Consider the following 19332-nt stretch of genomic DNA (forward strand, 5'->3'; position numbering starts at 1 on the left):
CAGGTGGGAGCACCAAGCACAAACTAACATTAACAACAAACACAAGAATCCTGAGTCTGTATTCTGCTTGAATAAAAACTAATAGAAACGTGCACCTTTCTGCAAAAACAAGTGTCGTAAGAGACATTTACATCCTGGGTTTTTTCCACAGTACAACATCTACATTCACAGTCTTACAGAGTACGCTGGCAGAGCCAGAGGCTTGAACTCCAACAGCTTTCAGCCCCACTCCGATGCTGCTACAAACCGTGGCGTGCTCGCAGCTATGCCCACGCGTCAGCCTGCTCACCCTGAAGATGATGATGTCTGCTGTCCCAGTGAATCAGGGTCTTCATCCTCGCCACAGCCTGGACGTGAAACAGCAGGTAAGCCACTCCATACACGGTGATGTTGGCTATCACTGTGAACGCGTACCTGCTCCCACACACAAGCACAGAGTGGACATTCACACCTTGATGCACGTTCAACCATCCAGGTAAGGAAACATGAAAAGGGTGATTCTGTTCATCTGGATGTCTTCAGTGGGAGAAACGTTTCATCATCATCAGCTGACTGCAGGTTTCAACCTTATAAACAGGACATTTGCACAGTGACTGAAACCAGCTGACTGAGCGCTGGGCTGTGAGGTCACTTCCTGGATGTTTTCAGTTTCTGCCACTGAAAACATCCAGATGAACAGCATCAGCGTTTGGGATGTGCATCTATCTTTTGATTCTCGTCATGTAAAGCACGCGTGTATTAACCATACCTGTACGCGGTGAGCTCTACTTTAGCATGCTCACAAGTGACCAGCTCTGGGATGAGGGACAGGTGAGAGATCTGCGTGGCGGCCCAGCCGAACTGAAAGATGATGATGAATGGGACGAAGTAGATTAGACTGGCCCACTGAGGGGGTGAGGAAGCTGCAGCCCACACACTGGTTAAAGATGAAGGCAAAGGAGAGCACTACGCTCAGTGTACCTGGATGTAAACACATACAGAAGCAAGAGATGACACAACGCGGATCATATCTATGTATTATTGGTTTTTCATTTACCCCCCTCCCATTAACTAGCACCAGATGAGCACATAGAGGAACATAATGAGAACAGAGCTCTCACAGCTGACCTCAGTGGCTAACAGGGGTTTGGTTTCCCCTCATCTGCCTTCTGCATGCATCAGGACTATTCAGCAGATGTTGCACAGCAGCTTGGCAACCAGATGACGCAGTCGCCCAACGAGAACTCTGGGGAAACTTTCATACGTTTTCAGCACCGCTGCTTTTAGTTCTGTGCTTTTGTTCCTGCTGACAGCTGCTTTGGTAACACAATAGGCAACAATATGCACAAGCCTCAGCCTGTTTCCCTACCGGGCTCTTGTTTGCACTTTTGATGACATTTTGCACAGCGTTAAGTTGTTAAAACGTATCATGTGAACCTGATCAATAAAATCCTGGTAGGTGTTGGAGCAGTCTTTCCATATATGTATACATGCACAGCAGACTGACTGTGGTTAATCAGTGCAAACCTACCTTGACCTTTTGGTTCATATGGCAGACTTTCCTGGAAAATAGCACGGGTAAACAATTAAAGTCATGAGACGGGGCAATATCCACGCACATGTTTTACTTTAGCCCTAAATTTTTATAAGTGCATTTTAAGTCTCACCAGCCACTCACATTTAACTGAACCGAGTCGATGTACTGAAAATCCTGGAGTAATAAACAACTTAACGGCTGTTATCATCACACTAAACAATATCCAACTTGAATGAAGAGGATTTAATTTTCCAGGGACGTCATATCCAGCAGTGTTTCTGTGTGTTGTGGTGGGATTGAAGCGTTTAAGGCCAACTTTGTCTAAACTGAATGTTTCTGATGTTTGGTCTCCAGCAGCCACCATAGTTGGGATTATGCACTTGAAATGGGAATGGTGGGAACGTCGATCTCCGTCTGTAGTCACGAGCGTTTACACACCAACCCTAAAAAGCAGAGCTTTCAGATTTCGCGGTAAATCTGCTCACAACACTGTTTTTCCTGAAAGGCTAAGCTGATTGTTTTGGGCTCAGAAACAATCAGCTTTTATTTCCACTCAGCAAAAACTGAAAAGACTCTGATGGATAAAGATTCAGCTTATCTTCAAAAACATCACTATTCCCAGTATGGCTATCACTGCATAAGAATACACACACTCTGTGCACATGCTGCCTACAGACAGCATCTCACAGTATGTTACCCATAGCACGTGTTAGTAACTATGACCAGAGGACTGACTGGTGTCTCAGGTCCATGAGGCCCTAAAACAAAACGACACCCAAAAATAAAAGAAATAAAAATGAAGACATCAGTCAAACGCAGCTTAATGACTCTCAGGGCACATGACCTCTGAGAGAATCACACACCGAGTCATTGATGTGCAGTGACGACTAAAACCTGCACTCTGTGCTGTCACGATGACAGCGGTGACCGTATGACATTATTTATAAATATCTCAGCTATTATTCATGCTCATAGGTTAGCAACAAAGAACTGAGCATGATCCAACGTGTTCATTTTAGGATAAACAGTAGTGGCTGGTTGGTACCAGAGCTGCGGGTTGTGCTGCAGTGGACCTGCCCATTGTGCTGTTTCATGGTGAATGCCAGTCCGGCTTTAAAGAGAGGAGAAAATGTCTGCAGCAGCATCTGTTCAGGGTCTCAGTGTCGCCCCTCTATGACGCGTGGATTTAATGTCATTACACCCAAAGCAGTTGAAACTTAACCTCTGCTGAACACAGAGGTTTATCTGACTGAGACATATCCATGCGCATATACAGATGTATTATATATGAGAGACAAAGGGCTCTGCTTGTCACTTTGTGTACTTACCAACTAAATTGCCACGTCTTCCTCTTGCCGTAGTTTCCACAGCCGGGGCTTCGGTCGGACTCGTAGCCAATAAGAGGCGTACAGATACCATCGGCTACCTGGCCGACCAGCAAAAGCACACCTGCACCAAGGAGACATGCTGTGACCTATCTGCAAACAATCACTGAGAACAGACACAACAACAGCAAGGACACAGTCACTTATATCCGTCTGCACCTTGGTGTTACTGCACCGCACGCTGAAGCTAAACGGTTAAACTGTGATTAGTCCTCACAGTAAATGAGGACGGATGTGCAGAGACACAGACAGTGAAACCATTCATCACGCTCAGCTGGGCTCAGGAAAACACCTAATCCAACTCCCGCGTGTGGACAAAGACGTGACACGTAGTGGTGGTGACGTAAGAGTGTGAACGTCATCCATGATGGCGTCACGAAGACGTCAGAACTGAAACTTTAAAGATGTTAAGCGGCACATGTTACACTGGGTGACATAATGACCCCCACAGCACTGCTGTGAGGCTCGTCAGAGAAAACAAAGCCTGGCGATGTGCAAACATGACCCGCGAGTATCGGCCGCGCTGAGGACGACGCACGGACACGGACTAACCTGCACTCGTGTTTTGGAATCCCAGCACCGAGTGGTAGAAAACCAGCAGATACGTGAACCACATGGAGGCACACAGGTCGTTGAGAAAGTGCCCCACCGCGTAGCTGAGCCTCTTCAGCAGAGGGAGAGAACCGTCCGTGTCCGACATCCCGGCTGGAGGAAGACCAGAGCCCAGCTTACACGAAAGGAGCTTCGGCTAGCTTTTTCCACGTCTGGGGGAAGGAGGCTGAATGTCGACAGCCCCGTTTCGGTTCCCCTTTTTACGACTGATCTCTTTTATACGGTTTTACCATCCGGTTTAGTGAGAACATGTGTCGCAACTTAACCAGCTAGTTAGTCCCTTTAATTCAGGTGCCAGTTTCCTCTTGAAATCAGGTGACATGCAGCGATGTGGCCAAGCCGGGAGGAGCGTCTGAGAGGAAGGAAACCGAAACAGAAGCGCATCAGTGGGCGAAGGGGAATTTCACCGCCGCACAGCTCCACTTACATCACAACATCACAACAGGCAGCGAATGAAAAGTCACCCCGGGACATGTTACGGTACAAAGACCGGAGACTGTGAACATGTAACCGGTAAATACAGACGCGCAGCTCCTCCGCTTACCTTCAGCTAACCGGCTACAAACCTGCACACAAAACACAATCAGATGTAAACAAGAGCGGCGAAGATGACGTAGTAGAAACTGCCCAATGGGGAAGCCGTCTTGCTCCTTTCAGCCAATAGCCGGAGCCCGCAGAGTTACCTTGTTCACGTGACGGCACACTTCAGACCTCGCGATGTTAGCGTTTGATTCAGAGCGCAGAGACAGCACGACGATCAAAGCGAGTGATTATTTTAAACACAAAAGTACAGCTCGCCTCACAGCGCGACGAGGCCGCTAGGAAACCCACACATGGTTGAACCAACCCGCGGATCCAGCAAGCGTGAGCAGTTTCTCCATGACGCAGTCAAGCTGTATAACAACACTACTTTATCCATCCAAGCCCGAACTCCGGACATTTATCTGCACGGTTACTTTGAGCAGCTGCAAAAATAACTTCTTATTTTATCAAACTTTGAGTCCTGAAATGTTACCTCCGTCTTTGCTGTCGCAGAAATCCCTACAGACTGCAACTAAGGATTTCTGAGGGCCCCAGTGTCCTGGTGCAAAGACACGTTAATTAGGGAAGTTACTAAAGTTCATCCGTCAGAGCTGCAGATACATCAGCTGTTAGGATCAATGCCAGCCACACTTCCTCTTCCTTCTGAGCCTGACATTAACTGCCCTGCTGAAGCAGACTTCAGAAATCCCAGAAGTGTAAATTCAACAACAATGACCGACCCGCTGAGTGGGCCACAGCTGTGCCCGCTCACCTGGGCTGTAACATTTGCATGTGTTAAATGGTAGTTTCCATTAGCCATTAATGGAGGACACCAGGGAACTAGGTCACCTCAGGATGAATTACTGTAAGCTGGTACTTTACTCGCACCATCTTCAGGTACTTGTTAAATACGGTGGTTTATTACTAGAAACAGCCACACAGCTGAACTTGAACTTTTTGCTTTGTCAGGAAATGTAAGCATGGTAACAGGTAACCAGGATGGACTCTGCACACATTACCAGCCCACTGAACCCTGTTCACACCACTTTCACACTTCCATGCCCGCCTCAGTCTAAACCGAGTCTAATGAATGGTTGACAAATCAGTTCACAGTTCAGACATTCTCATGTCAGGACTGTCAAAGCACAGGCAGCTTGTACTGCATTTGTGTTTATGCTGTTACCGTAGTGACTGCACTTATTTTTTTACTTCCTTATTAAAACTATTTTGACTTCTTGTGTACATGGAGCTGATGAAAGCATCACATAAACCTGAGGGAAGAGCTGATGAACACGGTCCTGCCATGTTTGTCTTAAACTCTGCAATGATGCCAACATGTAGCAGCCCCAGCAGAGTCTGTAGAACAGACCAGAACATGACAGGCGTGTTCTGGGTCTAGTCCTCAACATTTCCCAGTAGAGGCTGAATGTAAGGACTGGACTCTGGGCTGCCAGCAGCGTTTGTGAGAGGTAGAAACACATGAATGGACGGATTACAGCCTGAATGAAGCTCGGTTTAAAGTTGTTTGGTTGTTTTTTAATGGAGTTATCTGACGTTCCATCCCCCAACCAGAGAGGAAGAGGGGGAAAAGAAAAAAAAGAAAATTAAAAGTTATTTAGGAAAAAAACATTTTGAGGAACACACTAGAAACTACAAACACAAAGTTTCTGAACAACTGAAATCATGGGAAAGCAGGATGAAAACAGTCTTTTCTGTTTTAGTTACAAATTAAAACAGGAAACAAAGCATCGATTTTACATAAACTTCTTTTAAACTTTTGATTCTGGTGGTCGTGAGATTTTCCTCTGAAAGGGATTCAGGAATTCACCGAGCCTGGTCCATTTCAGGAAATAGTCCAGTCCACTCACAGTGCTCTTCCTTTGACCCTAAGGAATAAAACTTGAATGACTGCGCGAGCTGCATCTCTTTGTCCATGAAATCGATTTGCAATGAGCTCCAGAAAAGTGTGCAGTGGGTGTGTTGGGTGTGCACGTGTGACTCATTGCACAGCTTGTATTTGGAGTCCTCTCTCATATATCCTCACAAACACACTCGTCTCTCCTCTGAACCGCTCAGTAACGGGAAAGGGGGAAAGTGAGAAGTAGCCAGTCGGCCAGGAAAGCAGCTGAATCCAGTCGTCAACTTGTTTTTCAGTCCATCAGCTGTAGTCTTACGGCCACATGTTTCCCTGCAGCAGTCTGTGCTGCTCTGGTTTCACTTCAGTCTTTGGCCATAAATACACAAGGGGATCGTTGCTGGTAGAGGCAGAAAACGCTCTCTTCACTGCTCGGTCCAGACCAGTAGAAACCAGTATACCAGCTAACACCCGTTAGCAGAGGAGAGGAAGAGGAGAGGGGTGAGAGAAAGAAACAAAAAGAACAGATGTGAAGAGGAGAGCCACAGGTTCCCTTGTTTGTCTTCATTTGTGTCTCTGGAGAGCTTTCCTCTTCCTCCTCTTGAAGAAACAGCAGCACCTGCAACACACAAGCTGCTGTTAACAGTCTGTCATTTACATGCTCTGTGTATCTGCACAGCAGCAGCCACGGTGATGCTGCCATACCTCACCACATGCTCGTGCACGCATGTGGTGCACGCATGTGGTGCACGCATGTGGTGCATGCACGGTGTCACCGATCCCCTTCCTTTGTTCTGCTGGGGATTTAAAACGCTGCCCTGCTGTGGCAGCGCTTTAAGACTTCCTACAGGGGGCGATACTGCAACGGGCACAAATAAAAAGGTGTGCAGCACCCAAAAAACACCCAGTAGCTCCTGCAGTGAAAGAGGCCTATGACAGAGATTGAAAATGTGACGTCATTTCTGGGGTAAAACCACAAAGGATTGTAGGTACGAGTGGCAAGAGGTACTAGCGCACGCAGGCTTTCATATGAAATCAGTCACACAGCGATAAAAACAAAGAATGACAAGAAGCTGTTGCATTATTAACTGCAACAGTCACATGACAGCCACGGGAAGCCGACGGGTAAAGAGATCGTTTTTTATCGGATTCCGTCGTGGAAGAGAAATTGTTCGAGCCGTGTTTCCGAAGTACCAAAGAGGCGACGGATGGCCTGGATTCAACTACCAAATATAACGTCCCAGAACACTGCAGCTCACAGGTTAGTCTGCTCCAAGCATTCCCACAAAGGTCAGTCTGCTGTTGTAGTTAATGCGTCATTTATCACAACATAATTGGTGATGTAGGTTACAAATAAATCCTATATTGATTTGAATTGAATTCATTGCTATGCTGCTTTGTTCACTGCGGCTTTGCGGGCTCATGTTTGTTGTGTTTTGTAGGAAAACCAGAAACAAAATGCAGGAATGTGATCCAGACTGGGCCCCTCCATCAGCCTGGGTCAGACCGAGTTTAAAGCTGCTACCACAGCCAGATTTGATTGGTTAAGAGAGAGCGAGATCAAAACAGCCACGTCTGCATATATGTGCCCAAGTGTTGTATTGAAGCAATCAAGTGATGAATAACTGTTTCAGTGTGTTGTTTTGCATTGTTGATTTGTTTTTCACCGAAGCAGCTAATAAAGCTGATGGGTTTTTACAACGTTGCCTCTTTCCTGTAAGATTCTCTAACAGAACGAAACAATAATGCCAGTTATAAATAAAGACAACAAATTGAATGAATTACCAAACACTCATTTTATTTCTACTAGATCTGAAAATGTTGTGTAACACTACAACCTGAAAGGACACACAGATGTGTTTGCCTGTAACAGCAGCTGTGAGATGGAGTCGTCCAAATCAGCAAAGTAAGCTGGCCCTGGGCTTGTTGCAGGATCTGAAGTTACTAAACATGTTGTGAGTGTGTGCACTCACACTTAGGACCATATAATAATAAATATGTGCGTGATGAAAGTTGTGCAGCACGCTAACGTGCTTACTCCACTCTGTGTGCTCGTGTGGGTCTGACCCTTCCACTCCTTTGATTTGCTGCTCCTACTTTTTTTTGCCTTTTCGTCACGTCTGTCTTTGTGCGGAGCTGCCGTGTTTCCGTCGTTTTGTACAGAGCTGTTTTTGGGAGCAAATAAAATGCAAGTAGGGATTAAAACTTAAATACTAGCGCTTGATGCAGTGTTTTGACTTTGCTGCCACTCGTACCCACAATGCAATGCGCGAAAGTCATCTGTGGTCTGTCGATCTCTATAGCCTCCTGTGTGTCCCATCGTCTGCTCCATCACTGCTGATTACATTATTAATATTTAATGTTCCAAAAACAGTTATTACTGTGTTATCCCCAAAGATGGACTCAGCCTGTGCAGTGGCTGAGAGGCGCACAGCACTGTGACAGGTTTGTCAACATGCAGTGAATGCAGAGTCAGCACTTCCTGAAGCAGGAAGTTTCAGAGTAAAAGTCTACTGTGTGTGTGAAGCAGTGATGCTGGGTGTGAGTGTGTTACAGCACCGCTCACAGGAACGTCTCGTTTCCTCAGTTTAATCTGAGCTGAAAGAAAAAACTGAACCTACACTGAAGTGAAAAATAAAAAAAGATTGTAATCCTTGAATTCTTACTTGGTATCGTCAGCGACTTCAACCTCTGGGTTGGCTGTGATTGGTGCATTGGAGTGTCCTGCAGTGTGGGTCATCCGTATTCAGCTCACCGTTGGTTGAACTCATCACCTGAAGGACAGAATTGGAGAAGCGTGATGAGCACACAGGTCACACTTCTGAAATTTGGTGAAGAAAGAAAAGAAATCAAAAAGTCGACATTATGTCCACATTAAGTCAGATCCAACTGCTCGTTCCCACCCAGGTGGAGTTTGGGGTCAATTTGGGGTTTTTCATTAAACACTAAAACTCTTCATACACAGACGAGAGGATGAATTTGAGCTTGATGTGGACACAACAGCTCTGCACACACACGTCCACCTGTTTTATCTGCCATGCATCACACACAGCACGTCTGCTCGATGGCTTCCGTTTGTTTCACGTGGTTTCCTACAGCTGATGAAAATGTTTGCTTTTTCGTTTCTTCGAAATCTTCCTCAAACCTCTCACACGTCAGAGAGAAGTGACGAGAACGAGGCCGAGCGTGCGTCTGACCAAAGCAGCTGCCAACGCTTTGTGTTAAAAACACGCCACCGCCATTCCAAACGCTCACAGGTCACCAGTGGGGACACGTGTTTAGCAACATGACAGCAGACTCGTGTATACAAATAATCTTTGCTTTGTTATATTTATTTCACAGTGCTACACATGCTGCTGTGAAGCTCTCTGTGTGTTGCTTCCACACCTGCACAAATCACAGACCAAACATTTGATTTGATGTCGCCGCACGTTTGCTGGGCACGAAGAGAAAACGCAGCACGACACAGCTGCCAGATAAAGTGTTTGCCGTCGTGACGCTGTTACCACCGTGTCACATGTATTCGAGGCAAACAGCAACACCGACACATCTACCTCACCAGCTGATATTTGATCGGGCAATTGGAAAAGGTGTAACTTGTGCACACAAACGATGAACAACACGTTTAAGTAATCTGGATACTTGACTAAACGTTTCATCAGCAGAGCCACAAGTTCCACTTTTGGTTTTTCAGCAATAACCAATCTGCTAATTATGAACTGATGGCTCTTTGTCACTGATGTGTTCAAACATCATCACGTGACCTTTATAACCTCTTCTCCATCTACAGAGGAGCCCCCCCTCTAAAGCTGACAGTAACAGAAGGGTGAAGACATAAATACTGCCAAATTAACGTAGGACACTATCAAACACGATGTGGTAAGAACTGGTCCCGCGTGTGGGGATATTTCAGCTTTGTAACAGACTTGAGATCAGCCCTTCTGCAGAGACAGAGGAAGTCATGCAGACAGACAGGCAGACAGACAGACAGAGCCAACCCTTCCTCTCAGTACCTGGACAGACCCGCCCAGCCTATCAGCAGTGAGATGGGAGCCCAGAAGCTCTCGATTGGTCACTGGAGTGGGCTGGGACTCGCTGCCTTTCCCCTCTGGAGACTAGAGGAGCCGATCACAGGAGAAACAGGAAGGGTGGAGGTAGAGAAGAGGAAAGGTGAATTGGTGATGGGAAAGGAGGGCCGCAGAGGTGAGGTGGAACAGTGTTTGGGAGATGGAAAGAGGAGGTGGTGGGAGCAGAAAGGCAGATGGAGCAGAGGATCGGGTGAGGAGAGGAGAATGGAGAAAGAGTGGAAAAGGAAACAGAAAAGAAACGGTCAGTATTTGGTGGAGGTGAGCACTCAAGTGTGCAGTAGCATTAGTGCACAGGAAAGTGCACACGAGAGGAGACCCCCACAAAAAGGATCCTTCAGCTTCACCTACCATGAGGACTAACTGCTAAACCACAGTTCAAGGCTGGGTCATCATATTAAACTGAGCCTGAACGACATGAAAAACATGCATGCTTCCTCTGCTGGGTCTGCATGTGCGAGCAAAAACACCGCCACCAGAACAAAGGCGGTCTTCTTATATGGTTACTATGGAAACAGCATCAAAGGTCTCACACTGGCGTGGCTGTAACCATCTCCCACAGCGTAAGCTGTACAAAACTAATCATTCAAAGCACACATTTCAATATATGTGCTCATTTTTATTTTCAGTGTAAAACAGCTACGCTTTGATTCTTTGCACATTTCCAAGTACGTGTAATAATGAGAAATGACACCGGGATCAAGCATTGAACACATGAAGACGTGCACACAGGCGCCGTGCTTCCACACAGTCCAGAAGGTTCCGGGTCATTCTAGCAGCTTTGGTTTGTTTCTCTGAAACTAACCGAGTTTGTTGGCTGTGTTTGGCATCACTGTCCCCTCGTTTCATCTTCATCATCCTGGTAGGTGGCAGCAGGTTTTTATCAAGACTCTCAGGACGTTTTTCCACTCATCTTTAATTATCTGAATCACAGTGCTGTATGCTGAAAAACAGCTCCACACCATTTGGTGTTTTGGGGGTGCAGTGCCGTTCACCTCCAAACATGGGGTGTATTCTGGCATCCAGAGGTCAGTTTTGGTCTCATGTGGCCAGACTCTACTCTCCCAGTGTTTCACAGGCTTGTCTAAACGTTGTTCAGCAAACTTTAAATGTACCTCATTATGTTTGTGCTTCAGCTATGAAGTCTTGCGTGGTGAGCGTGCATACGAGTGCATTACTTATCGTTTACTTTGAAACAACTGTACCTGCTGATAAGTCCTCTCACTCGTCTGCGTCTGAAACCTTGCAGGAAGCACCTGGTTTACAGTGAAATGTCTTTCCCACTTCTGGATTATTATTAACAGAGCTCACTGGAACCTTCAGTAGTCCAGTAAAGCTTCTGGAACCAGTGCCAACAGAGGTCGCATCATGACATCATGAGAGGTTTCAGGGTGAAACTTTTTATAGGCCTCTGGTTGGGCCTGAGCCAGCTGGTATCAATGTGCACTTAGCCTACGTTCACTCTGCAGGTCTTAAAGCTCAATTCCAATTTTTGGATCAAATCTGATTTTTTTGTCTGCTTGTTCACACTACAAATAAAATGCGACAGCAAACGCGCTCTAGTGTGAACCTTCAAAGCAGCCGCATGTGCAAAAGAAGACGTCACGCACAACGCGCTCTGTTTAGACCAAGAGCAAACAGTATGTTTGACTGTTTTGGACTTTACGTTTCCCAATTTTGCTTTAAGTTAAAGTTATTTTATTATCTACATTTGGCCTAATAATGATCCTGATTGCTGTTTTAGAGGAGCGCTGCTTCTAGCTGCAGGTTTCTGTCAGAATCTGCAGATTATACAGTACAAATAAAATGTTCACGTTTCTCCAACGTTGTCTTCCAAACAGTTTCACCGGATGGCCAGGAAGCATTCGCGATGTCTTCTCCGGCGCTGATAATCAGCGTCTGTCTTGTGTCAGTGACGTAAAAGACGGATTTAGTGCGACGAGACCATCACACAGCAGTCGCTTTCTGAAACAGATATGTATCGGATTCAGTACCACATACGAAAGTGACCCAGATTAGATTTGAAGATCTTGGATTTGCGCCGTTCACACTGTCAAACCATGATCGGATATGGGTCGCACATAGGGATGGGTATTGTTTAGGTTTTATCCGATACCAGTACCAAACCGGTACTTTTGAAACGGTGCCGGTGCTTAAACGGTGCTCGAACCGGTGCTTAAAGAATGGGGAACACACACTTTTATCCAAAAACCTCTCATGTTCAGCTGTTTTTTTGTAAAAAGATAACAATGTTAGCCTTTTCTGCAGCTATAGGGCATATATGGCATCACTCTTGGCTGGAAGCAGTGCTTAAACAATAGGGATGGGTACCGGTATGTTCTGACATAAACGGTAGTAACCAGACTGAAAAGCAGAGCACATTTCGGTGTTTTTTTTCCTGAGCTGTGATACACTTTAGATCCTAGCCAATCATTTTACGTTTCCGAGGATAGTAGGCGGGCCCAGGTACGTACGTTCTTTTAGAGCAGAGCTACAGATTAAAAATGCCCAAGGCGAAGCGGTCAAAAGTCTGGCTGTACTTCACAGCAAAAGATGCAAACTCAGCAGCAACAACAAGTGCTTTAAGCTGATACTGTGATACTGTCAAAGGAGGTAACACCTCAAATCTGATGAAACACCTGGTGACGCATAGCGTTTTTGTTAAAAGCCGAGAAATGCGCCGTATTTGATAGCTTGCTGCGAGACCTCACACCGAGCACATCTACTGCGGGTGTGGTGCCTGTTATCGGACCCGGAGTTAGCAACATCCCCCAAAAACCCGAAGAGGAGAGTCCTGGCCCCTAGCCCTGCCAGTGTAGCAGAAATGATGAGGATGATGATGCAGCAGCAGCCGTTCTTCTCTGCGTGAGTAGCTTAATGTTGTTCGTGTGTAATTTACGTTGAGTAGGCTAACCACGTTATTACATTAATGCATGTAAGGTGAACTAGCAAACACCGTCGTAGTTACATGCAGCTGTCTTCTTGTTTGATGGCAGATACTCCCTTCACCCTGGCCAAAAAGGCTAAAATGACCAAAGAAAAAGTGGAAAACAGTTAAACATGAGAGGTTTTTGGACAAAGTGTGTGTTTTTTCCATAATGGCACCAGATACCAGGACCCATCCCTAGTCGCACAGGGTCAAAAAAAGTCGGATTTGATGCGCTTTCGCCTGCAGTGTGAACGTAGCCTTAGTGGCAGGATCACTTTTTAATTACTGAGAGACTTCAGCAGGTGTTAGGACGTCCACACAGTCTTCATGTGTTCACTAGTTTTTCTCTGTGTCATTTCCTGTGTTGTTTATCAACATCTAGTGATAAGTTCATGCCATTTACAAATATATTTATTTAGAAAACTAATGTGTTCAATATTTATTTTACCTGCTGTAAATAACAAGAAACAGTACAGTGGGCTTATAATGACAAATAACAGGTATGTGCTGAAGGTGTCTGTCAGTGTAAAACTGCACACAGGCTCTTTAAGAATAGAAATCTGTGCGAGTAAGAGACAAGGCTGGAAAACACAACACTGATCTTCACTTCATCAAAAATAAAACACTCGGCAGTGGACGAGCAAAACACCGGTGAGAGAGAAGAAAACAAATGCCTTCTAAAAAGGTGAAGAGGCGACGCAATCCCACAGTAAACATGTCCCAGTGAGCCTGAAACATGTTGCTACCACTAACTAAGCCATCGAGGTGGAACACCAGCCTGCAGGTTAAAACAGACTAAAGTGTCACTATACACAGACTGAATATACCCTGAAAAGAATTCATAATGCAGCACTCTCCACAAGACCATACATGACATCATACATGACATCACTACTCTCAACTCCAATCTTCAACATGGTTATAAACAAAACTACCCATAGCCATAAGCATAAATACATTTGGTGTGGTTCTGGATGTTTTATTATTCTGCCCACCCAACCATGACCCAACCACAACCATGACTCAACCATAACTCAACCATAACCATGACCCAGCCATAACCATGACTAAATCATAACCATGACCCAACCCAAAAGTTCTATAATCAAAGTGCAATTCTTGTGGTGGCTTCATTATGAACACTTATGGGGAAAGACATGCCTCACCTTAGTTCTTTAAGCCATGCACAGTAAAACAGGCTTCAACATCCCACCCATATGACTGATCCATATTATATCACTAAAATATTTGTAATCATGGTACTTTAGTAGTACAAAAATAGAAGAATAAGAATGAATAATTTATTCTGTTTATCGTGTTCAGCCTTAACTGGGTATTCCTGCTGTGGTTTGTTGTTACAGAGGGAACCCCTGAAGAAAGAGCCCCCATTGTCCAGTAGAGATGAAAAGACAAAGGAGCAACATGTAGCCAGGTATGTGTTTCCTTTGTACGGTGAAAAGTGTATGTGAGTGCCAACACTAACGAGGACATGCTCCACGTTTGTCTATAATCAGTGCCTACCTGGTTTTTGGTTTGTGGTGCTTTATCTCGGTTGCTCGTCTGAAGTGGAGTCTCGCTGGCCACCGGACCAATCGGAGTGGGCTAAGCACAAAACAAAGGGTTAACACAGAAAATGTACACAGCTAATACACAGCTGTGCTATCAGACGTTTCCTTATTTGGGCTTACGCTGGAGTCAATCGACATGTCACATTAATATTACTGAGGAAACATCAGTGTGGAACACTCCATTCACCCACTAACACAGTCGCAGCAGGACGCAGTCGCAGCGGGCCACACGGCGCCTTCGCAGCGGGACACACGGCGCATTCGCAGCGGGACACACGGCGCAGTCGGAGCGGGACACATGACGCTGTCGGAGCGGGACACACGGCGCAGCGGGACACACGGCGCAGCGGGACGCAGTCGCAGCGGGGCGCAGTCGCAGCGGGACACACGGCGCAGTCGCAGCGGGACACAGTCACAGCGGGGCAAATGACGCAGTCGCAGCGGGACACAGTCGCAGCGGGGCGCGTCGCAGTCGCAGCGGGGCACAGTCGCAGCGGGGCACAGTCGTAGCATAACACTATACAAACATATACACATATACAACATAACCAACATACACACCAACAACACACATAGACACACACACATCATACAGCATCAAATATACACACTACACATAAAACTAACCATACACACATATACAATATCAACACATAACACCATATACACTATACACAATATACACACACAACACACACATACACTATACACAATCACACGAAGCACAACACACTAGCCAAAAATACAAAAAATAACAGACCAATACCACATATACAATACAAACAATCAAGCGATCACAACAACGCACACACACACACAGGCACACACAACACAAACAACACAGTACACACACACACACACACACACACAACAGACACACACACATATACGACACACAGAACACACACACACACAGCACACACACACACACACACAGACACAGACACACACACACATATAAACACCACACAACAAACACAACATATACAAAACACACACACACAAACACACACAACACAGCTACACACAACACACAATACACAACACACACACAACACAACACATAACACATATACACACACACACACAACACAAAAACACCACACACATAACAACCACACAGACAACACACAACACACACAACACACATACACACAAATACACAAACACAGACACACAGACACACAACACACCACTATACACACCACACAACACACACATACACACAGATACACAACCAAACACAACCAACACCACACACACACACACAACACAAACACAAACACACCCACATAGCACACACACACACATATACAAAACAACAAACACACAACACACACACAACAAACACACACACACACACACAGACACAAACACACAACACACAACACACAAAACACACAATACAACACACACACATATACACACAAAAATACAAAACACACACAACATATACACACACGACAGATCACACAGCACACACACACACACATACACACATAACACACACACAATACACACATATCACACACACACACACACACACACATAACACACACCACAATACACACAACACACACACACACATAGCACACACATACAACACACACACACAGATACAACACACAACAAACACACAACACGCACAAACACACACCACACACACACACAAGCAAAAACACAACACACACATCAACACACACAACACACACACACTCACACACACACACACAACACATACAAACACACAACAACACATACACACACAAACACACACACACACAACAACACCAACACACATAACACAAACACACACACAAAAAACACACACACACCACACACACAACAACCATACACACAACACACACCACCACACAAAACACACATACACCCACACACATACACACACACATACAAACACAAACACACACAACAAAACACACACATATACACACACACACACACAACACACAACACAACACCAACAAAACACACACACACACACACACACAACAACACACACATACACACACACACACCACATATACACAACACACAACACACATATACACACATATACACAATACACAACACACACACAACACACACACATATACACAACACACACACACACACAACACACGACACACACACAACACTATACACACACACACACACAACACACATCACAAACAGAAGCACAAATACACACACATATATACACACACACACACATCACACACACAAAACACAACACAAACACATATACAAACAACCAGAACACACACATGCACACAACACACATACACACACACAACCAACACACAACACACACACACAGCAACAACATATACACACACAACACACACACACACACACAAAACACACACACACACATAAACACCACACACAAACACACACACAACACACACACACACACACACAGACACACAGCAACACACACATATACACCACACATCACACCACAACAACACACAAACACAACACAACAGACACACATAGACACAAGACCACAACACACACACACATACACCAAACAAACCACAACACACACACACACATAAACACAAAATCACAACCACACACAATATAACAACACACAAACATATACACACAACACACAACAAACATATACACACACAACACACACAATAAACAGCATAACACACACACACACACAACACACACACATAAACACACACACACACACACACACACACACAGAACAAACACCAGACCACACACACAACACACACACATAACACACACACACGACACACACACACACAGACACACACACACACACACACAAACACACCCAACACACACACACATGCACACAGACACACAACACACAGACACACACACACACAACATATACACACACAACACACAACACAGACCACACCACATCAATACAACACACACACACATACACACACAACAACACATATACACACACCAGACAAACACAACCACACACACAAAACACACACAAACACAAACAACACAACCCACAAACACACACATATACACACACACACACACACACACACACACACACACACAGACACACACACACACAACACACACACACAAACACACACACACACACAGAACACAACACACACAAACACACACATACACACACACACACGAACAACACACAACACACACAACACACACAACACACACAAATACACACACATATAACACACACACACACACACACAACATATAACACACACAGACACACAACACACATATGACACACACGCACATAACACACATATACAAACACACACACACACATATACACACACAGAACAAGAACACACACACAAACACACACACACACACACCACACAACACACACACACAGAACACACCACCAACACCAACACACACCACGCACACACACACACACACACGCACACAACACACAGCCACATACAACACACAACACACACACACCACGCAACACACACACCAACACAACACAACCACAACAACAAAAAAAAAAAAGAACACAAACACACAAGACAACACAGACACAACACTACACACACACACACAGACAAACCCACACACACACAGACACACAACACACACACAGACACACAACACACACCACACCACGACGACACACAAGACACACACATACACACACAACACACAACACACATACACACACACACACACACACACACAACACACACAGACACAGACAACACACACCACACACACATATCACACACAACACAACACACCAAACACACACAACAAAACACACACATAACACACACACATGATACCACAACACACACACATCACAACCACACACATAACACAAGACACACACATACACACACCACAACACACACACACACACACATTCACACACACCCACACACACACAAGACAACACAGACACACACCCACACACACACATATAAACACACAGACACAACAACAGACACACACACATACAACACACCCAAACAACCACAGACACACACAAGACAAACACAACAACAACAACACACACAGACACATACACACACACACACACACACACACACACACACCACACAACACAACACACACTCGCACCAACCACAAGACCACACAACACAACACACACACACAGACACAAGACACAAACCACCAACAAAACCAACACATACAAGCAACACCACACACACACATATACACCACATACAACAACACAACAGACACACACCACACAGACACACACACACAACACACACAAAACCACAGACACACACGCACACACACACACACACACTAACACACACAGACACAGCACACCACAGCAACACACAAACACACACACACACAAGACACACACACACACCACACACACCTATACACACATAACACACACACACACACACACACAACACACACACAGACACACACACACACACATACACACACACACACACACACACACACACACACAAACACACACACAGAGAGACACAACACACACACAGAGACAACACACAACACACACACACACGGACACACACACAGAAACCACCTCTCATTAGTGACTGTTGTTTGTTTTTTTTTTTTTCTCGTTTCATTGTTTTCACTGCTCATTCCAATAGTCGTTCCTCGTTTTTACCTTCATGTAAACTGCAGTTGTTTGGTGACAGCTTATGAGCCTGCTTCGTAAGAGAGAGGAACTGTAAGCTTCACTTCGCAGACAAATACGATACTGAACAAAGTCGAAACAACGAGTAAAAGTTTAAACCATTTATGTAAAATATTTGTTGTAAGGATTTTTTAAATCATTCTTTCTGATTTCGT

At 45.1% G+C, this 19332-nt stretch overlaps 1 protein-coding gene and 1 pseudogene across 1 annotated transcript in view; both read right to left on the minus strand.

Annotated features, from left to right (window-relative positions):
• Positions 1-289: 289 nt before the first annotated feature.
• Positions 290-4900, minus strand: LOC120718146 (annotated as a pseudogene).
• Positions 4901-5549: 649 nt separating this feature from the next.
• LOC120718142 (casein kinase I-like) overlaps positions 5550-19332 on the minus strand; it is a 23241-nt gene continuing 9458 nt past the window's right edge. Inside the window, 4 exon segments of the mRNA XM_040006499.1 lie at positions 5550-6509; positions 8557-8621; positions 8623-8664; positions 14426-14506. Of these exon segments, the coding sequence (XP_039862433.1) occupies positions 6455-6509; positions 8557-8621; positions 8623-8664; positions 14426-14506 (243 nt within the window). The 3' untranslated portion in view covers positions 5550-6454.

The sequence above is a fragment of the Simochromis diagramma genome, unplaced genomic scaffold, assembly GCF_900408965.1.
Source record: "Simochromis diagramma unplaced genomic scaffold, fSimDia1.1 OVJJ01000800.1, whole genome shotgun sequence".
NCBI classification, from domain to species: domain Eukaryota; kingdom Metazoa; phylum Chordata; class Actinopteri; order Cichliformes; family Cichlidae; genus Simochromis; species Simochromis diagramma.